Consider the following 22378-nt stretch of genomic DNA (forward strand, 5'->3'; position numbering starts at 1 on the left):
ACACAACGAATGAACCTCCAAAGACCTCGACTGTACAGTTTTAGAATACTGGTGACGAAAAGATCCTATGCTATTCCATAGAGAAAAATGCAAAAGAAAACAAAACAGTTTACGTATAAAATACCAATTCTTAATCACCGTGGAAGACAGTAGGACAATGTCTTTGAAACTCTGAGTGTCTACCTAGAATTCTATGCTCCATCACATTACCAGTGAAGTGGGAGAGGAGGAGAAAAGTAACATTTTCACTTCAAAGATCTTTACGCGCACCTGCCTGCCAAGTCCCCTTTCTCAGGAAGCTATCGCCGGCTGTGCTGCACCAAACGGAGGAATGACTCAGGACAGAGGAGCATCTGCATCCAGGAAATGGACTGTCCCTCTCCTGGTGGCAGCCAAAGAAGACTCGGGGACGCCCTGGTGGAAGCCGGGGTCAGAGGGCTGCAGGAGGACAGTCCCCAGGGGAAGCCGACTGCAGAGATGACCTCACAGGCCTGGGCCCTGCAACGCTGTGCCAAGTGGCATTTTAAAGGGCCAGTGGGGAGCGTGAAAACTGGGAGAGCAAAAAATAGTCCAAGAAGGAACATGTAATGGTAGCATTCTCTGTGGCTCAGCAGCCAACTATAAACAATAAAGTCGTAATAATGAAATTACACTGGACAGGGATGTGAATAAGCCAAACCTCAGTTATAGCAAGAGGAAGTCGGTAGGTAACATCTGAAAAGGACGAAGGGGCTATCACCGGCTGTGCATTTTGTTTAGAAACACGATGCTAATGCGAGGAGACGCAGGTAAAGAGTTAAAGGGCTTCTTGCTGGGTGGCAACACAGCACCGGGGCTGAAACCCTGATTCTGCATCTGCGCATTTTAACCTTAACCAACCTGGGTCTTAGTTTTCACATCTATAAAATGGGTATGATGATAATATCATTACCTATCTCATAGGTTTGTTGAGGATTAAAAAAAATAATCCGTGTAAAAGCACTTAGAACAGTGCCTAGGACAAAACAAGCATAAAATTTACATCAGCCCCTGTTATTGCTGGTGTTGCTGTTATTTTGATAGATTTTTAAAATTTTTCTTTCCTCCCTTCAGAAGGGAAAACCAAATCATTGTCAAGGGCAAAAATCATTTTTATAAATGTCAAATTTTAAAGGGACAAGGGAACATCTGAGACAAGAAATATTGCTCTTGCACTGTGTTGTTTTCGAATTTTTAAAAAGGGTTTTAAAAAGAAAGAATAATATGTTGCTGGTGCTTTATTAAAGCACCAGCGAACGAAATATGACCCCCTTCCCCACCCCAAGTGTGGCCCACAGACCAGCAATGGCCACTGTGAGACGTTGTCTGGGCTGAGGTCCCTGGAACAGGACAAGACCGATCAGCCAGACTTCCACCCTCCAGTTCCATCCTGCATTTTACAGAGGAAGGAACCAAGGCCCAGGGCAGGCGAGTGCCAGGCCCAAGGCCACAGTGTGAGCAGCTGAGCCTCTCTGGTCCAGCCTGGACCCAGTCAAGTCCATGTTGAAAGGTAACATCCTTAAGACTCCACACCACAGGCTGGAAGGACAGCACCCAAGCCAGAGGGACAGTGAGCTCTGGAGCACAGGGAGGGAGCCCTTATAAGGGGTGTGTGTCACTTCGGGAATTTTTAAATATTTTTCAAAAAAATAAAACTCTAAAAACAGACCCAGCTCTGAGATCAAGTTTTAGAGTAAACAAAATAAATAAAAATAATAAATACCATAGACCCCTCTCCCCCAAAACGATGTAAACCCTAAAACACTATAAAAACACAAGGTACCATTATACTTACGTACCAATGCAAGTAGCTCTCAGCGTTATGATCATCAGAAACCTTGCACCACCCCACCACTTCCCCGCCCCCACTCTCAGTTTGGTTTTTACAAATCTGTACAAGCTGACATGTCTACTTCTATCCTTGCCATATAGTAAACAGGATCTATATACGTGTGCTGAGGAATGAATGAATGAATGATTCAGGGATAGCCGAGAATGAATACCCTGTTGTAGCTTTTTCTGAGGTTTCGTAAGATATAAAAGTTGGTTTTAGAAGACTGATTTATCTCACATGCTAATTCATGGGGAAGAGGCACTTTCTAGAAAAACTGTAAACCGTAAAGAAATTGCAAAGGGAGAGAACTGCTTTGAAAGCTGACTGCTAAATACAGACACCTGGAAGGTATGACAACCGCAGGGACTCCAGGATGGGGGGTGTCACCCTCCCAATTTCCTAAGTCCCCAGCATCCCCTGCCATAAATGCAGAGTGTCAAGACCCCCCCCCCAACCTAAGGGGCTGCTTTTCCTGCCCACCAGGAGGCAAAGCACAGACAGGGGAAAACGGAGGACACAGCATCGTGCCACTGTTTGGTGCTTCTGAGAATAAAAGCCCCAACGGAACAGAAGGCAGGTTCATCTCAAGGTCATTGTGACACTGCAGCCCAAGTGGAGAGTCCAGCCTGGTGAGTCCTCAGGTGTTGCTGGTCTGAGTGGAGAGAATGCCTTCGCCCCGCAAACAGCAGGTGGAAGTACACTGTGTGCCAGGCACGGTCTGGGCACTCGGGTACCGTGGAGAGGAAGACAGAAAAAGATGCCTCACCTCACGGAGCCCACGCGACAGGGGAAAGACAACACAGAAGATGAATAAGTAAATGACATGAGATACTCGAAGTCGGTGAGTGCTGTGAACACAGCCAGCTGGATGTTCCAAGTAAAGGAATGGAAAAACAAACCAACACAGGTTCTGTTTAAAATAACAGAGGCAGAGCAGGATTTGCATCGGCCCCACGACTGCCTTAGCTGACCGTAGAGAGAGATAAACCTCCCCGGCTTCCCCGCTGGACCAGATGTAATGCTTGATTGTGAAACTCGGTTAGACGACTTCTCCCAGTGCCTGCGTCCTCCTCCGCTCTAGAAACGCGTAGCTCACTCCCTGGTTTTACTTTCCATGCAGCAGGACCCACGAGAGGCCGCGGGGCCTGGGGTCAGCCACCTGGGTCTGCATCCTGGCTCTGCCTGCACTGAGCCGGGCAGCCTTGGGCGAGCTGCTGCTGCACCTGTCAGACCATGTCCCTGCCTCTGCGAGTCATGAGGCTCACCGTGGTGAGCCAGACTGAGGCCCGGACACCCCAGCATCACCAGTGCCCCTCCCTTCCTGGCACCGACTGCCTTCTCAGGCGGCTGACAGATGCGAGAGACCCTCCTTGCCCTGAAGCAATCGCCAAGCACAGTCCAGGCTTAAGGACACAAACCTTCTAGAAGTTCTATGCTGGGTGTCAAGGTGGGGGTGTGGAAAGAGGCTGCCTGACTCTGGAAGCTCTCTCTGTGGGATGTAGACAGGGCACAGCAACCCAACCCCAGAGCTGCCTGACCTGAAAGTTTCCCCCTTCCCCACTGCCCCCACTGCACACACCATTAGAGTCCTACAGGGGCTTTCCCGGGTCCTGGCACAAGGTCTCCTCCTTGCTTTGGCAGCCAGGTTTCCCAGGTGTGGCCTCACTTGCCCCCAGCCTCAAGCCCTCCAACAGAAGCCTCCCACCATCTGGTCTTCCAGTCGCTGATCTCCCCAGGCCTGCCCACCCACAGACTGTCCCCTCTCCCAGGAACACTCTTCCTGGCCCCCAACCCCCACTTCAGGTCTCAGCCTAAAAGTCACTTCCCCTGGGGGGCCTCCACTGACCACCCACTGCCTGTGCTCCCATGGACCTCACACTTCCCATTTCTATTCTCGTCACCCTTGTTCCCCTTGAAACACTGGTTCCCCAAAGCAGTTCGTATGGCTTTTCACCACGCCTGCTGCAGATGCCCCCAAAGACTCCGCCGACTGAAGCACACAGCAGCGCAGTGTGCAAGGGGATGATGGAGCCACTTCCAAGTGCTGGTCCATGTCCCAGCTCGGCCGCAGGATGGGGGGACCTAACTTCCTTGTCTCATTGCAGGGGTGGGCTAGCCCACCCACAGGCCCTTCCCACCTCTGACACTCAAAAGAATACAGCAAATGAGTGAACATCTGTTCACCTGCCTGACTCTGAGCTAGGATTTTAGGGTGAAGCTGGCCGCATCAGTTGCATGGTCCAGCATTTATCAATGGCGTCCCCTGGCCCTGTCCTGCGTACTGGGGACAAAGAAGAAAAATGAGCATGCCTGCCCTGAAGGACCTCAGCCCGAATCCTAGCTTACCAAGGCAGGCCCTCCCATCTGCTTTCTCACTGTCCTCTGAGGCTTTTCTCCACCCAGGAGGCCCTGGCCAAAGTCATCCGGGGGGAGAAGAAGCCAGAGGAAGCAACATGGTCATGCCCAGTAACGTCTTGAAGGCCAGACTGGGAAACTCAAGCCAAAGGGAACCTGTCTGAGAATCCATCCTCGCCACCTCCAGAGAGGGAAGGCCACGCTGCTCCATCTTGGGGGAAGCGTGTCTGAGCCCAAAACAGCCTCTGAATGAAGCAGGGATGTGCATTTTCCAAGCTGTTGTCTGCAAGCACTTGATGGCTGCTGGCCCTGTGGATTCTGCCTTTTGGAGGTGGAGGCTCAGAAACTGGCAGCCCGTGAGCCACATCTGCCCAGGGATCTGTTTTGTTTGGCAGGCAGGGTTTTAAATTTTTTTTAAATTAGTTCCAACATTTAAAAATCGAATAGTTTAACATAAGAATCCAAATGTCCAGCTTCTCTAGAAAAACAGGCAGCACTGGGCTGAGAATGGGAGAACACACCCTGGGAAGGAAGGCCCCTCAGCCTCGGGGCCCGCCTGGGGACCTGAGGCATGGAGATGGGGACCGGACCCCCCTCTCATAACCAGCGCCAGCACCTTGGGGCCCACCTGGTAACCTGAGGTATGGAGCCAAGGAGTGGACCCCCCTCCCACAACCAGGCACACCATGCCAGGGCCTGGGGCCTGCCCAGGGACCAGAGGCATGGAGAAGGGGACCAGACATACCCCACAACCAGGCACACCACCAGCACCAAGGAGCATGCCAAAAACATCTCCTCCATGTGGGAGGCCCACCACAGCCACCACAATAACCATGGCAGCCACAAAAGCGGCTAGACACCACAATCACCACGCAGGTGGTCCACCAGCCACTGGAGTGCAATGACACAAGAAGAGTCACCAGCAAAGATAAAGAAAAGAAGAAGATGTCTCTCTCCATAAAGCCCATTTCAGAGTGACAGAAGAAGCATCTGCTCTATAGTAATATTGGGGGACTGATCACACCTCTCAGCATTGGACAGATTTAGGCAACAAATCAACAGAGTAACCATTATTGTTTCAGAAGGAGAGAAGAAATCTAGGGTAATTGGTGGCGGGGGAGAGGTTGGACAAGGGGCATAAAGAATAAGTACAATTTATAACAATATATATGCTAATAATATTGATTTGATCAACATATCTCAATGTTGAACCCCCAAAATACGTATAATCAATTTTGATTCAATAAATAAAATTAATTAAAAAAAAAAAAAAAGAAAGAAAGACCCCTCAGGGTCCTGGGGGTGAAGGTGGGCAAGTGAAGACCTAGAAGATTCCCACAGTGAGCTGGTGAGGACAGAATTCAAAGCAGGGGAAACATAGACCCTAAACAACCAGCCGCAGCCCTTGTAGGCAGGCAGGCTGTCCTCTGAGCACCCCAAGCCCCACCACTCCCTGCAGCTTCACACCAGAAGCCTCACCTATTTTCATGACTCACCAGCCCCCATCAGCAGTTAGCTGGTAGCCTCTTGGAAATACACAGGCACAGATGTCACAACCCCACCCGATCTGCAGGCCTCCTTCCCCATAACTTCATCCACCTCCCTGACACCCATCATTCAGCAGCAGAAAATCCAGCTGACATCAGAAATGAAAAGCCACCTCCTGCAAAAAGCACACATCTACCCAGGAGAACAGTCAGAAACTTTCTATGTAGGATGCCTGCCAACTCCAGGATGCTTTGTAAAGATAAATTGAATAATGGACGGTCCATCTGATGCACGTTGTTCTTTTATTGCTACACATCTGCTTATCATGTTACTGCATCCAAAAATGCCATCACGCCAAACTCTGGGGGAAACAGCCTCATAACTTATTCATAAAGAAAAAAGTCATACACAGTGATGAACGCTAAATGACATAAATCATTATTTTTACTTTAAATATTGGTCCATTTGAACAGCTCCATTTGAAAATGGATTAACTCACTCTTTTTCAATATTAATGTTTGATCCATACAAGATACTTAATCTGAAGCTCACATCTTCCCCCAAATCTAATATAAATCAGGTTTCTTTAGGCAATTTCAAAATCTATTGGAAGGGCAGCTGTAACTTTATAAATGGAGGGGGGGGGGAACTATCAAGAAAGTAATTGCCGAGTAGAAGAAATACCTGCTTCTTATCTTGTGTTTTCTTAAAATCTTCACATGCTAGCCAAAACAAAACATTTTCTTCACTGAATTCCTTTTTTAAAAATTCCTACAGATAAAAAGAAAAAGAAATCATACAGTGTTCTACTGAAAAAAAAAAAAAAAGATGCATTTCCTTTCAAGGACTGATACAGCAAAATTCAACAAATGAGCACAGTTCAATCACCTTTGAAAACTCCAGCCTGAAAAACAAAGAGTATGTTTAATGTTAAAGCTAGAACTCCATATACATTTGACCTTAATGGCTTTGACATTGTAAGGAAGAGTAAAAAATGAAGCAGGAATCTACTCACATTTCTAAGCTGACAATAAATTACCAAAAAGTAAATTAATGTGGAAGATACATTAGTTCCTTCCAGACAGAGTTTAAACAAAGTACATTCCTCTAAAATCAGGCCTTTTTTTTTTAAACAAAAGGAAAGAAAACATTTTAAGCATGTCTAAAAATGCCACGATGAAAACTATTTTAAGTTGGAGGTGAGTTTTCTTTTGCCAGATGTTGGGGAGTTAGAGGTGTGGTCAGCCATTCTGCTATGCAGAGACCTTCCTTAGAGACAGACAGTCTCACAGTGGCTGGTGACCAGGAACTAGTGGCCCAAGCACAACCTGCCACTTCCTCCCTGGGAGCCATGACGGGGGCCAACAGCATGAGGGCTCACTCCACCTGACCCAAGACTTAAAGACACCAGTTGCTGGGACTCATTCTTGAAATTCACATGTGGTCCTCCAACTGACACCTGGGGTTCTGCTGGCCAAAAAGGTTACTTCCAGGTGGCACTGACACTTCCACATCCATCAGCCCTCTTCTTTGAGGTCCCTTTGCCAAGTTCACAAGGCCACCCTCTCTCACTCTGTTCACAGTGCATCCTGAGAATCCCTCAGGCACAAGACAACAAACCTTCACATCAGAGAGAGCCAGACCACCCCCTCCCACGCGTCACAAAGCTGGAAATTCTTCATATAAACAGACTCCACCAATACATCTTCCCCATCAACCCTCACCCCTCCCACCCACCTACACAAAATCAGAAACAAACTGTGCATGCCCCTCGGTGCTAGTCCAGGGCTATCCTTGAGAGCATTGCCCATGTGGTCATGACAGATGAGAAGGTCTTACTGTCAAGTTGGGTAAACAGGCTCAAGCCTGGCCTGTGACACAAATCCCCATTAGCAACAAAAAAGGCAAACCCTAAATCTTTTCACGCCTTCTGGGTCTTCCAGCAGATTCTCCAGGGAAGCTGCCCATTTGGCTGTGCTCTTGAGGCTCTGGTGGCTGCTGCTGGAACTACCATCACTGTCGTGGATGTCTGCAAAACAAAGTTCAAACTGTATATATGACCCAAGGATACTGTCATTTTAAAAAATCTGCATTCAGTGGTCCTCATCACCATCACCATTGTGGCTGACATGTATGAAGTGGTGTGCCAGGCTCTATTCCGGGTGTGTAACACAATGGACTTATTCTAGTCACAATAGCCCTGCAAGACAGGTGCTACTATTTCCCCCATTTTACAGATGAGGAAGACTGAGGCTCAGAGTGATAAAGGGGCTTGCCATTTCCCAACACATCCTTCCCCCACCCCGGTGTCCAGTGGCCAACGTGCAGGCAGCCCTCAAGTCTCACGCAAACCCTCCTCCCAGGGAATCTAGACTCAACAGCAACTGCCTCCTCATCACGCTTTCTGCACAGACCTATAATTATCTTGCTGTGTTGTGACTAGTTGCACGACTGACTCCACTAGTCTGAAAGCGCCTATGTATCTTCTTCTTGTAGCTCCAGCACTTAGCTCATTGCCTGGCACATAAAGAAAGGTAGCAGGACAGGACCGGGGTAACGGTGCAAAATTTAAGGGGATTGCCAAAATCCTCAGGGATCAAGATAAACGATATTTTTCATGCAATATCTTTTAAAAGATCAAAATTCAGGCGAAAACATCCATGACAAACAAATAGCAAAAGTTTACATGAAGACAGAATAGTTTCCTTTTACCTCGGGTTCCAATGTGTCTCGACATCACACTGTCACTTAGCCTGGCTTTATTCAAACTTTTGCTATTTTTTTTCACCGTGGATGTTTTTGCATGAATCTTGATTTTTTAAACCACTGCAATAAATATCATTTATCTTGATCCCTGAGGATTTTGGCAACTCCCCTACATTTTGGTGCACAGAGTGAATGCTAATGACTCTGTGTATCCACACATCTTCCGCCACATTCTCTGACTCAACACACATCAAAGGAAAGGGGACCAAAGGAAAGGGGACGGGGATCTCCAGCTAACACACTCTTTTTTACACTTGTCTGAAGGAGGAAGTGACAACACAAACATGCCTTATTCTACAGAATTTGACCCCTTTCTGGAGTCAAGGAAGAACCATAGAGTGTCACTTCAGGTGGGCCCAGGTTCAAAATCCAGTTCAGCCAATTCAAACTATAGGACCTTGGGCAAAATTCTTGTGTAACCTGGAAGATAACCCTCCAGCCCCTCAGGTTTTCCTAAGGACTCAGCAGCACACTCGGTTCACAGCTGACGCTCCACAAATGTGAATTCCTTTCTCCCTGTCCCCAAAATAATGATCTATCAAGTTTTATAGCTTTTTCTCCATTGACATTTTCTTCAAAGCTAGAGAGATGTTTCTATAAAAAGAAGTTTCCATCTAGTAGAAAATACACTTTTAATTAAGAAATTAGCAAAGCAAATCGCTTTTAAAGGAGAAATGAAAGTCTTCTACACATTAATCACTGAAAATAGCTAGGGGACCGTATCGCTAGAAATGTTTTTTGGAGGAAATTCATATCAGAACACACTGGACTTTATAGCAAAAGCTTCTATCATCTGTGATTTTCTACTGGGGATCAAAATACACATTAATCTCTTAATCAGCTGAGACTCCATATCCCAGCGCCTGGGAAAACTACCTGAATTTTCGACATTTACTGGCTGACTTGGGCTAAATAAAATAAAGCGGAACCCAGAAACCCAGCAGGGACTGCATTTCAGTACTCATTGGTGATAGAGCACCTAAGAGAATTGCTTGGGACAAATCCATTCCTCTAATCAAGAAGCAAACTCACTCAAACACATCACCAAATGGACCCGATACTTCTCTAAAGTGACTCTTCAGCTTGTGGATATTAAATTAGTTCCCTGCTCTCTTCGTAAATGCTAGCTCGGCAAGCTCCTGGACACTGAGTTTCTTTCCAATGAAGTAAAAATCAAATTAAAAGATCATTATTATAAGAAATTTCTGCAGCAGGGTTCATTCTGCCAAGCATTCCACTAATTTACTCTTCCGTTCTTTACCCGGAGAATGCAGTCTGACAGTTTACTCCATCTCCCCAGCAGATCTTTTCTTAAGTAAATAAATGCAGAGACACAAGTTTGCTATTCCAGGAACAATCTTAGGCAGCCACAAATTTCTCTTGCCATCGCAGAACAGCTACTTTGGCTAGCTGTTTCAACCTTGGCCTGAAAGGATTCCAAAACTCTTGACATTCTTTTTAATAATAAACCAAACCACGTTTGGATTTTCACTGCCACACTGTCTTGCAAATAAATACACATGGTGGATTCCCACTTGGCTAACAGAGTGCTCTGAGAGTTAAGATAGCTGGCCCTGCGATTGCTAACTCCCCCTCTTTATTACATACTCAAATCATTTTTGCATTTTAGGTTTCTGCACCGGATTTCATTTGAACAAAAAGTTTTATAACTCAAAACCCACTAATCTGGTCTAGGGCCCCTGTGCACCCCCTTATTTTATAGACGGGGAAACAAAAGTCCAGAAGATAAAACAACCTATCCAAGGTGATCCAGCTAAGGAATCACTGGATGGAACCGATATTGGGACCTGCGGGGGAGGGCAACCGTCCCCACCAGGACCACATCTATAGAACCCTGGGTTCCTCAGAACACGGAAAACTGATGGGTCCTTCCATTCCATTCTCTCCTGGGCTACCATCTCCCTTGCATCAAATGTAATGAAATGCACTGATGGCTGACACTATTATGGAAGAGTGTGGAATTTCAAGGAAAGTAGACCAAGATGAAGCTACTCTCAATAGCTATGGTTATTGGTTTTCTGTCTTTGGCACCCTGGATAAAGAGAAATTCCTTCTTGGCTTTTCACCTACCTTCTGCCCCTGTAAGTGGCATATAGGATTCTTCTATCCATTCCCTATCTGTCATGTTTTCATTTTCCCCAGAAATATTGGTCTCAATTTTTCTAAGACTTCCTGATTATCTTTCAAGTTTGATTTAGGCTTTAGCTATGCTCCTTTTTTAAAAAATACGTCTTGATTGTTATCAGTATAGCTAGAAAGATCTTGACAGAGCAGCATTTGCAAACTCCATCACTTAATAGTGTCTCTCTTTTCCAAGTTATTATCTCCAACCTCCAGTGAGACTGTGCAGAGGTCCACTCCATGTGGCACTGTGCTAGAGATTGCCTTTTAAACTGGGGCATTTCTGTTACTCAGAGTCTCCTGCTCAGGAGACTTCTGCTATTTTCTGATGCCGAGTAAGGGATTCCTAAGCCATCTCAGTTACAATCAGCCCGGTAATGTATAGGAGAAATAAATAATCTTCCTCAATAGCAAGAGGTTTACTTCTGAACTTAATAATAAAGCCAAACCAAGATTTCACAGCTGCCCAACTCCTGACACTTGAATTTACAAAGTTCTAATACTCTTCTATCCATTTTCATTCATAAAAGTTACCATTTTAGAGGGATTACACAAGAAAGCAGGTTTGGAATGCATAGGTGGGAAAAAAAAACAAAAACATTAAACATGTTTTCCTAGCATCTTTATGATCTGTCAAGCTAGTCAGGAGCTGTTTATGACATGTTTTTGTTTCAATTTTGTCCTGCTTGGCTTATTTTTTGTTGTTTAGTTCAACTGTAAAACATTTTTGCAATGAATGAAAGTTTTTTGTTTTTTGGGTTTTTTTAGCACCTGGGCTCCTTAAAGCATTTTATTTATTTATTTATTTATTTTTGTCTTTTTCGTGACCGGCACTCAGCCAGTGAGCGCACCAGCCATTCCTATATAGGATCCGAACCCGCGGCGGGAGCGTCGCTGCGCTCCCAGCTCCTTAAAGCATTTTAGATCTTCAAAGTTTTGCATGCACAACACTTATTTTTCAGTAAATTTATCTTCAGATTAATCTGTCATTAGCTAATGATAATAGTAATACTTGTAAATTGTTTACAATGTTCCCGGTATTGTTCTGAGCTTTTTACATGGGTTAAATCATTCAGTTCTCAGAATAACCCTCTGATTTGGTTAATATTATCCCGGCTTTACGGATAAGGAAATCAAGACACAGTAACTTGCAAGGGTCACCAGCTAGGAAATAAGGAATCATGATTCAAACCCAGGCAGTCTGGCCCCAGAATACATACCCTTTACCAGGAGGCTCTACTGCCATTTTTGCTTTTGATATCTGCTGATCTTCACACTCAGAGGCCAGAACATAACAGCCTTGAAGAGACTGATAACAATCAGACCATCGGGAAAAGACTGAGAAAATTGGGTTAGAGTCCAATTCCACGCAGAGAAAAAGTCATATGAAACTGGGGTGGAATCATCTAGCTCACAAACACAATGTACATACGTTTTCCATTTACATTTATGCCGCTCTGTGTGGTTTCTGAGTCAGTAAAAACCATTTTTTCAAAGATGGGCGCAGCATTGCAGTGCAGATGTCTGGGGCTGCAGCATAGCTTATAATGCATTATTTATAGATGCTATGATGTCATATCTAAGAGAGACCTCTCCAGACATTAATTCCTTGGAAATCCATACTCACAAAGCATCAGTAATGCTCATCAGAACTGAATGCTCACAGCATGGATCTCTGCTATTAGTCTGCAGGAAGGTCTGTGTAAAAATTCTGCATGGACAATTTCCCCAGGTCGAACAATATTTTAGTAATATCTCAATATCCAGCTTCCTCAACAGAAGAGTCAATTTACATCCTGAAAGAGTTTGTTCTTAGAACCCCAAAAACTCACAACATATTAAAGAAAACAAAGTAAGTATTTACATCCAGGAAAAGACAGAGATGTTAACCCTAAATTCTGAAGAGGTTTGGTACAACACACACTATAATCCTTTAAAATACTCTACTTTGCAATGAGGTTTTTAAGGAAAGTACACACCCCACAAAACTTATTTAAAACCTCCTATCACCTACACCACATCAAGTGTATCACATTTACAAAAAAAAAAAAAAAAAGTCAACCCAACTAAGAATAGAGAGCCAGTTTGTTACAACTGGTGATCTGTGTAAGGCTCCCCAGAAACTGGGTCACAGATACACTGTATCTAAATATCCCTTCAGTGTTTATCCCTCCAGGATCTAGCTTCTGAGAGTAACTACCCTGCCCTGCAGGCATGCAATTCCCCTGCTGGGGAGATTTGCGTGAACCACCCTTAGCAGAAACTAGTAATAAAAGGGAAAAAGCTCTAAAATAATCATAATAGCCAGCATCCAAGACAGGAGCAGGAAGACAGGTTGCAGAGCTCGGCTCAGAAAGGGCATCCTGGCAGAGAGTCAAATGCTCACGACAGCCCTTCAGAGGTCACCTGTACCCCTCTGTGTCTGCACGCACACTCTCCCCAGCCCCAGCCCTGCCTTGGGCTAGGGCCAAGGCCATGGGCGAGCTGAGGACACCTCCTGAAGGGCGTGGGATCCACTCCTTACACTCCATGCTCTGGGGTCCACCTGAGGAGTTTCACGCAGATCACAAATCCGCTGCCTTCTCAGAGTCGCTGTGTGCGAGAAAGGCAGGGGGCTGCAGGGCTCCCAAGCACCCTTGGGTCCAAAGGAAAAACAAGTCTCAACATCCTCTTTTGAGTGGACTAAACAACAGATGGCCATGGGTTTCCAGTTTCTACCAGAGGGAAGGAAATAAGAACCCAAACTGATATTTGCAGCCTCCCTAGAATCACCACTTTCTAGGCAGGAGCTCAGAAAAAAGAAAATGACCCAGAAGCCCTATCCTGGGGGTGAAAATGAAGACCCTGTCATTGATTTTCTTCCCTTCCCAGAAGCCCCTGTGCTTCCTGCGGGGCCTGACATTTATGCACAAACGTGCCCTGGTGCCCTTCCCCTCCCCACCTCAAGGCAAACTACTTGTCTTTTTGCTCCATCACCAGTCAGGCAGACCGTGCATTTCTTGAGAGCAATGTCTTCCTCAGGGTCAGCACGATGTCTGGCACTCATGTATATATTTTATAATGGTAAATATTTTCTGAGGAATGAGCAAAGTTGAGCACTGCGCTGGGGGACAGAAGGCACAGAAAGGAGGGTGACAGCTAATAAAAAATAGCTAACACTACTGAGCACTTACTATATCCCATCTAAACTCCACAACCATCTTTGGAGGGTGGTCCTGTCATTGGCCGCATTAGACAGATGAGAAATCAGGCACAGAGATGTTAAATAACTGGCTACAAAGAAACAATCAAGGAAGTGGATGAACTGGGATCTGACCCCAGGTGGTTGGGCTGCAGAGCCTGGAAAGGAGAGTGCACAGTGAAATATGCAAGAAATGAAAGGCCCCTTCTCTCATGGAGCCTAAAATGCATCAGGCAGATGAGACCAGGAGTTCCCAGGTGGACACCTGCCCCCCATGCCACAGGCTAGCGGGAAGTTGTCTCCACTGGTCCATGAAAAAATGACAATGGAGATACGGAAATAACAAGTGAGCTGTGCCCATAGAGTAATGACAGACTTGGGCTGTTCGTTCTGTTTTTGTTTTGTTTTGTTTTCTAAATAGATCATTGTATTTATTTACATGGTACAAAATTCAAGTTACAACAGGGAGCACAATAAAGTGGTCTCCGTCTCCCCCTTATCCCTCTGCTAGCCAGTGCCTCTCCCTCAAGCGACAATCTCTAGAAGATTCTGTGTATCAGGAGAGTTCTCTACCTGAGATGATATCTTTCCTACTATTTGAGGTGTTAAAATGTCCTTTCCTTTATGAAATGATAAAAATGGTTGGTCATGGCTTTGTTTGTTTTTAATGTCCTGACTGGAGAAAGGAAGAAAGAGAAGGAGGTACGGAGAGAGAGAGAGAAGTTTGCAGCTCCATATTTATCCTCTAAATATGTTTTAACAAGGTGGCTGAACGGATGACATACACTCGTAGCCCTGGACCTGGGTCCAAGACTCAAATTCTCTAGTCTGCCCCTTCTGAAGTGGGTGGCTCTGGACCAGTCCCTGCCCCTGTAGTGGCCTCTGCAGCTCTCCAGGGAGAGACTAAACGGTTCCCTCCTGCTCAGACAGGCTGCAACATCAGGTGCAGGGACAGAGGCAGCCAGGCCGGGAAGGGCAGGCCTGTGGAAGCAAGGAGACCCAGGCTTTGGGACAGGATGGAGGTGTCCCTCGGGGAGCAAAGGCACAGAAGGGAATGTCCAGCCCCCTAGGGGCAGAGTGGGGAGGGGGAAAATGGGACTGGGAGGGAAGGCAGGCCAGACTATGGGTCCCTGGGCACCAGGCAGAGGAACAGCAAGACTGACCCATGGGTGCTTGGCAGGGCCCTCAAGAGATGCGAGCTGGCTTGGAAGGGAAATTTGTTTCCGGAAGTCTGCAGGGGATTGTTTCACTCCAGCAGACACCTCCTGACAGCTCTTATCGAGGGGCTGCTGCTGTCGCCTGCCTGGGCCCCCTCTGCTGCCACTGCCACCCCCACGCTGCTGCAGCGGAGAGCTATCTGGGGGAAGCAGAAGAAACTCAGGAGAGTAAATTTAGTTCAGTTTAAACAGCAGCTTCCCAGAGCCCAGCATCAGGGGGCCCAGGAGATTACTCAACCTGGGAGGGAAGTGACTCAGTTCACCCAGGAAGCCCTAGGAAATGACCCAGCCAGGCACCTGCCCAGGAGCCCAAATTTGCTAACAGTGAGGAAAGGAGACATCGGATCCTACGAATCAGGGGAGACAAAGCACCATGAGCACCGCACACAGCCCAGTCTGCAGGCTGCTCTTGGCGGTAGTCAGAGTTGGTTCCATACGGCTGGCTCATGGGCTGACCCCACCTGCATAAAATGATGTCCCTCAGCCCAGCCCAGCCTCTCTGTCCCTGCAGGCCCGCCCCGCTTCACTTTCCCTGAACCCGCAGGCCTGGGCCAGCGATGTTCTGCAGAGAAAGTTTTCGCAGCTGCCAAGACTGCCCGGCTGCTGGGTTGTTAAAACAAAGACATTAAACTGCTATGTTGACTGTCATCTTTAAATAAAACTTAAGCCCAGCAATAAATCTGAGACTGTTCCCAAGGGTTTAATGGGATAATGCATAACAGGCCTGGGTGGAGGGCTGAGGCCTGCCTGGCAGGGTGGGAATTCCCCAGGCAGGTCACCCCTGGGTCTGGCTGCAGGGGCGGGGGTGGGGAGGATGTGGCTTTGCTTTTTTGCTTTTCAGGTGGGCGAATCCCAGTTATCATCAACAGTGCAAGTGTTTGTAGGGGGCAGGGTGAGTGGAGAGAGTCCTGTGAGGGGTTCTCACACTTCATTGGCACAAGCACCAACTGGGCACTTGTTAAAAATGCAGCCTACACTCCCTGCCCACCTCCCGTCTCCAAGATGGAATCGGTGGGGCTGGGGTGAGGCCTGGGAAGCTGCATCGTATCGAGCCCCTCTTCACCCCCACGTGGTTGGTGGAACACACTTCGAGAAACCTGGGAAAGGAGAATAAGGGATTCTCACTTTGAACCCTGGAAGTAGGAGTTAGGACCTCAAAACCCTCAGCTTGAAGACATCATCTCCAATACAGTTTTGCTGAAAAGGAGGAAAGGACCAAGGCAGAAGGTGCTTGGGGAGGCAGGACTACAGCCAGGTCCAAAGCAGGGGTCCTGCAAGGGCAGATCCAGCTTTTGTGGGGCTTGAAGCTTAAACTATTTGGGGAGCTTCTTTAAGAAAAATAATTCAAATTTACCCCCAAAAAAGAAAAAAAAATCAGTACATGGTCTGAAGATCACTTGGTTTCCCATTCCTTCTTCCTCTGGGCCCGCATTCCCCCTCTCACTGGGCTCCTGCTTTTCCCACTGCTGAGAGGTGATGACCAAAGGTGCCACGGTTCAGGTCTTTTCCCATGGGGGGAGGGCAGACTTTGAACCTAAAATTCCCAGGGAAATCGGGTTCTTGGAATCCAGGCAACCAATATTAATCCATGATGTTTAGTTGCTGACCTCTGTAGCAGCAAAATAACCACATTTCATCAGGCTTAAAATCTGTTGCCCTGAAACAGGTACATTCCACCAATGTCCCTAAAAACTACCCTCAGTCTTTTTTGGGGCGTAACCTCGTCACATGTAAAATCACCCCAAATCCATGTATCTCCCATGATTCAATGGCTCTGTTTACGAGCCTTCAACCCCAAAATGGTGTAAAGCAGTAAGTAACCTGTGCAGAGACATTCACAGCAGCTCTATTTATATTACAAAAAGTGAGAAAGATAAAAGTTAATAACTATTACAAATTTATTATGTGTCAGACATTATACTAGGGGTTTCATATGTCTTAGTGTATTTAATCCCACAACTCTATGAAACCCACTTTACAGATGGGAAAACCGACACAGAGGAGTGCTGTTACATCTGCTCTCCTAGCGGGGGGGAAAAAGCCTTGATTTTTAGCATTTGCTAATTTTCCATGATGTGAATATCCCACCAACTGTTAATTTCAAGCTACCTATGGTTTAGCAACCAGTTCCCAAATTTCCTGACTATTTAGCAATTGCCTCTTGCAAGCCAGTTTGAACCAGCTCCAGCACATCATTGAAACTGAGGCACAAAGAGGTAGTCTCTTGCCCAATGTTGCTGAATGACAGTCGAGGTTAGAACCAGGAGTTTAACTCCAGTCTAGCCTCTGACCACCGCTCCCTAGGCCTGTGTCAACAACAGGGAAGGGCTAACATTAACAACCACAAGGGACTTCTTTGACTTACATGCAACACAGAACGGTTTACAGAACCACTGATACTAATAGAGCTCCTAATATGTGCTGGGCAACAATATGAGATCTTTGCAATAACCCTCTGATGTCCTACTTTATTAGGGTTGCCCTAAGTATTAAATGCAATTATTTGCATAATTTGGTGGGTGGGGGACAGGCGCCAATTAAGTACTTAAACAGATTGGGTAGCTATTATTATTCCCATTTAGCAGTGGGGGAGGTGGGATGCAGCCCCGGCCAGTCTGGTTCCAGTCTCTTAACCACACTGGCTCTCATAAAATATGATGTTAGGTGGGGAAAGGACCAGTAGGTACAGCCTCTTAGTACCACACAGAAGTGAATATTGGGACTGGTGATGTAGGAAAAGCCTCTGAGCTCCAGATTCAGGCAAACCTGGCTCTGAAAGATCCTCCTCGCCCACTAAGTGCGACTGGGGACCAGTCAGCTGGCAGTCCCGGCTCCGGCTCCCTGCTGTCCCACCGGGCCGTCCTGAGGGTGAGGACAGAATTCACGGAGCGAGGTGACCGCAGCCCGTGCGGTAGCAGCTGCCCAGTATCGCCAGCTAAAGGGCGCGAGGATGGGCGTCAAGGGCACGGCCTCGTCTGCACCGCGGGCTCTTCGTCCTACCCAGTGGCCCCAACTTGTGGCTCGGGCTGGTCCAGAGCCACAGCCAAGGCGACCCCTGCGTGTCGGAACTTGGCCGGCGCGAACCGCCCGTGCGCCTGCTCCGTCCCGGCGTCCTGCCCCCTTCGCGGCCCCGCTCTGCTTTCGGAGTCTGGGTCCCACGGTCCCCCCAAAGTTTGGGGGTGTCTGGGGTCTCCTTTTTCCTCCCAGGCCGTCACTAAAAAGGAAACCGCTCTTTGTTCCCCTTTCAGCCAAACTTCCTTCCCGGGGCTCCCGTCGGGCGGCATCGCCCGGCCGCGCCCGAGCCCAGGACGGACGGACGGACGGACGGACGGACGGAGGGCGCCCGCGGGCCCCGCCCGGGAGCCGCTTACCTGACGGCGGCCGCTTCCTGCTCAGCCGGCTCACGGCGCGGTTGAACATCGCCGCGGCCCGGGGACGAAGGACGAGCAGCCGGCGGCGCGGCGGCCGGGCCGAGGGCGGCGGGGAGGAGGAGCCCGCGCGGCGCCGCCCCGTCCCCCGCCCCTGTCCCCCCGTCCCCCGCCCCTGTCGCCCGCCCCCGCCCCCGCGAGGCGCCGCGTGGCGCGCTCCGTGCGCCCTGCCCGCCCGCCCCGGGCCCTCGGTCCCGCCCCGGGTGCCGCCCGGGAATCGGGAGCCCCGCCGAGGCGCTGAGCGCGTCCCCGAGCCCCGGAGCCGGGCCCCGCCCCGCCGGCCCCCGAGCGCCACGTCCATCGCGGTCGCCCGCCCTCTCTGCAGCCCCCCGCGACACTGGCACGGCGCCCCGGCGCGCCTCCGCGTGGCGGCAGGCGAGGGGTCAGCCCCCGCCCGGGTCACAGGCCGGGAAGCCGGAGCCTCCGGGAGCTGCAAAGTCCGTGCGCGGCCCGGCGCGTGGCCGCTGCCTCGTCACCCCCGGGTCCCCGGGGCCCGCCACGGTGCAAGTGCGCGGAGCGAGCGGAGCGGCCGCGGGTGGGCGCCATGACTCCAGCGCCTCGTCGCCTTGGCCTCGAGGCTCCGGGGCCACCTCCCCGGGGAACTCCGCAGGGCCCCTCGGGTTCCCGCGCGCAGCTGCTCTGCCCCGCACAGCGGCGCGCCCGGGGCGCTTCCCGAACTCTGGGGACACGGGGGTGCAGCCTGCGGCAGGGCGTTTGCGTTCAAGGACCGGAATCGCTCAGGTCCCCACTGCGCTCTCCTGTCCCACTGCCTGTCACCTGCTCGGCCGGTCCGCACGCTCAACGCTCTTATCTCGTTTCTTCTAAACAGCCCAAGAGGGGGTGTCGTTAGCCCCGTTTTCTTGAACATTCGTTTGCGAAGAATTGTCTTTCTGACGAGTTTTATTTCTCTCCTTGTGTGTCTGGCTTTGTCTCTAAATTGTTCTTTATTTTTAGCTGTACTAATTGCTATTTTTCTAAACCGTTTTTCAGTGTGTCCCCCCCCCCCCCCCGCCTTTTGCAGTATTTTCACTAACTGGCACTTTTTTTTATATCTTCTATTCTGAGCTGCTCGTTGTGCCCACTTTTCCTCTCTCCCTCTCCCCGCCGCACAGTCCCAGTTCCACCGTCTCTGGCCTCCTGTGGCATCTTCTCATTTCTGTCCCCACTGTCTCTCTCTCTCTCAAAGGCATTTGCTCAGAGTCTCTCTGAGCACTCTCCACGCTCTGCTGCCGGGAGGGGACTCAGAGGCTCCTGAAGGTTACATTGGAAGACACCGCAGTGACCATGAACAGGGTTCAAACCCAGCCCTTTAAAAACTTGTTGGCTCACTCCTCGGGGGACAAACTTCCACTCCGTTGTGAAGGGATTAAGCTGTGAAATTTCAACGATAGGCAGGAGTTTAAATGCTGGCAGAGTTCTGGATCCAAATGGGGTCACAGAATTCTCCTAACAGCAACAAGGGAACTGGTGCAGCGCACCTCCCCAGAATACTTCCCCGACACCCAGTTACAAGTAACCCTAACACGGGAAGTAAGGACACTGGCACAAAAGGGGTGAAGGTTAGGCACAGCCAGCTAAATGTTATGCTAGTTGCCGGGTTCACCCTACCATGTCCTGAATAAGCCTGGGGTGGCTTGGGTCCTGCTTATGAATGCCTTCTGAGCTAACAGCCCCTGGCCTTTCTTAAACAAAGGAAAATATAACAGCTTCAAATCACTTTTACTGTCCTGTTAGCACATCAGCTAGTAAGTACAAAACTAAAGACCCATGGTCAAAGTTTAATATACACAGTTTAAACTTTTTGTTCTGGGACATTGAATGACTGTTCTTATGAAATTGCTATAAATACTTGTTTTAAGCGTCTGAAGATCCAAAAGCTGGTTTTCAGTGCACACTGTGCAGGAGACCATGTATAAAAGCACGAAGGCTCATAGCTCCTAAAGCTTGCCAAACATACGCACATGCACACGCACACACATGCACATTTGAGTTCTGCCTCTGGTTTGCACTTGAATTAAATGTACTCACCATCCAAATACCATCACTATTCTAAGTCCATCACCCACTTTCTGCAGCTCATCTCAAGCCTTCGCAAACAAACAACAGTAGCCAATTTGGGCAAGAAGAGAACAGACAATTTGGTCCCTTTTTCCACCAGCTGGTCCCACATCTGGTTTAACAACCTTTATATCAGGCAAGAAGCTAGAGCCCTGGATGTCTTCTGGTAAAGCAGAATTTCAGAGGGATCGTTGACTTTAGAATACAGTAGTTTTTATTCTGCTCAGTGGGAGGTAGGAGAAGGATATATAGGATATTTATGTATAAAAAGCTAGCAGTTAACTACACCAAAATATTATTAGAATTGATCTTTGCAAAATCTCTGCAGTGTGTATGCTATTAAATCGGGGGGGGGGGAATCAGTAATCGGAAACTGGTCGAAATCTCTACTGGGTTTAATGCTGCAAATATGTAAGCCTTCATTTTTACAAGATTAGTTTTGCTTTCTTAAAACTCTTAATTTCCCATGGAGGAGCAAGTAGATACTGACTGCCTTTTCCATCTTTGATCTCTTTTGCATTTCAAGTCACACTTTCCTGGCATATCACAGCTGGAGGGACCTTGGAGATCAGCACATGGTGCTGCAGATCAGGAAACTGAGGCTCAGATAGCACCTACACTTGCATTCAGCTAGGACGTGATGCCAGGTTTCCTGACTCCTGAGCAAGTGGTCTTCCTGGACAGCACTCTCTCCCTTGTGCCATGCTGCATGCATGAGGGTGCACCTAGAAAAGAAGACCTTTATGTAAGTTTAAGAATCTAATTAGGACTTTCACTTCAATAGGGAAGATTAATGGTATCAGCTTGCAGTCATGCTTGTATTTCTCCAACCTCAGAACAAAATTGGCCATTAAAAAAAAAAAGGACAGTTACTCACTGGTTAGAGCGTGATGTGGTGTTGATAACACCAAGGTCCAGGGTTCAATCCCTGTAGTGCCTGCTGCCAAAAACAGGACAAAAAAACACCACCACAAAACAAACAGAAAAAAATAAAATATATCCTGCCATTTGTGACAACATGGGTGAACCTGGAGGACATTATCCTAAGTGAAATAAGACAAATACGTATGATTCCACTTATATGTGGTATCTAAAATAGTCAAATTCATAGAAACAAAGTACAACACTGGTTGCCAGGGGCTGGGGGTTGGGGAAGTGGGGAGATGCTGATCAAGGGATGCAAACTTTCAATAAGATGAACAAGCTCTGGGGACCTATGTATAGCATGGGTGGTGATGGATGTGTTCATTAGTTTGTGATAATCATTAGACAAAATGTATGTATACATCAAATCATCACGTTGTATACCTTGAATACATACGATTTTGTCAATCAAATATTTTAAATGAAATAAATAATAAAAATAAATTTAAAAACAAAACTCCTCTATTGCCCATTCCACTTTCCAGCGAAGGGCCTCAAATGAGTCACCCCTGCTCGCTGTCTCCTGTCCCTCTCGCCCCCTCTCCTACACCTTCTCGGACTGACTGCCTTCTCCACCGCCCACCGCCGGCGAAACTGCACTTGTCAGTGTCATCAGGGACTACTGCCTTGGGAGACCTGTCAGTTCTCAGCCCCTGTCTTCCGTAACCCATTACCAGCATTTGACTCTGTGGATGGCTCCCTCCCACTTGACCCACGTTCTTCTTTTGGCTTCCAGAACAGCACACCCTCCTGGTTTTCCTGCTGCCATGCGTGCTGTTCCCACCACCTACCCTCCTCCTCATGAGGTGCACCGCCACCTTAGTCTTTGGGCTCCCCTCTTTTCTTGCACACTTGCTCCCTTGACGACTTCATCAAGTCTCCCCACTTTAAATGCCCCTTAAACAACTAGACTTTAACTTTAAGAAAAGGTTTAGGTTCACAAAAAAATTGGACAGAAAGTATAGTT

At 48.0% G+C, this 22378-nt stretch overlaps 1 protein-coding gene across 1 annotated transcript in view; it reads right to left on the bottom strand.

Moving 5' to 3' along the window:
• RGS10 (regulator of G protein signaling 10) overlaps positions 1 to 18422 on the bottom strand; it is a 43013-nt gene extending 24591 nt beyond the window's left edge. Inside the window, exons 1-3 of the mRNA XM_063103433.1 lie at positions 18373 to 18422; positions 7606 to 7724; positions 6380 to 6466 (exon numbers count right to left, since the gene is read on the bottom strand). Of these exons, the coding sequence (XP_062959503.1) occupies positions 6380 to 6466; positions 7606 to 7724; positions 18373 to 18421 (255 nt within the window). The 5' untranslated portion in view covers position 18422. The remainder of the gene's footprint in view (positions 1 to 6379; positions 6467 to 7605; positions 7725 to 18372) is intronic.
• Between the last annotated feature and the right edge of the window lie 3956 nt (positions 18423 to 22378).

The sequence above is a fragment of the Cynocephalus volans genome, chromosome 7 (genome assembly GCF_027409185.1).
Source record: "Cynocephalus volans isolate mCynVol1 chromosome 7, mCynVol1.pri, whole genome shotgun sequence".
Lineage (NCBI taxonomy): Eukaryota > Metazoa > Chordata > Mammalia > Dermoptera > Cynocephalidae > Cynocephalus > Cynocephalus volans.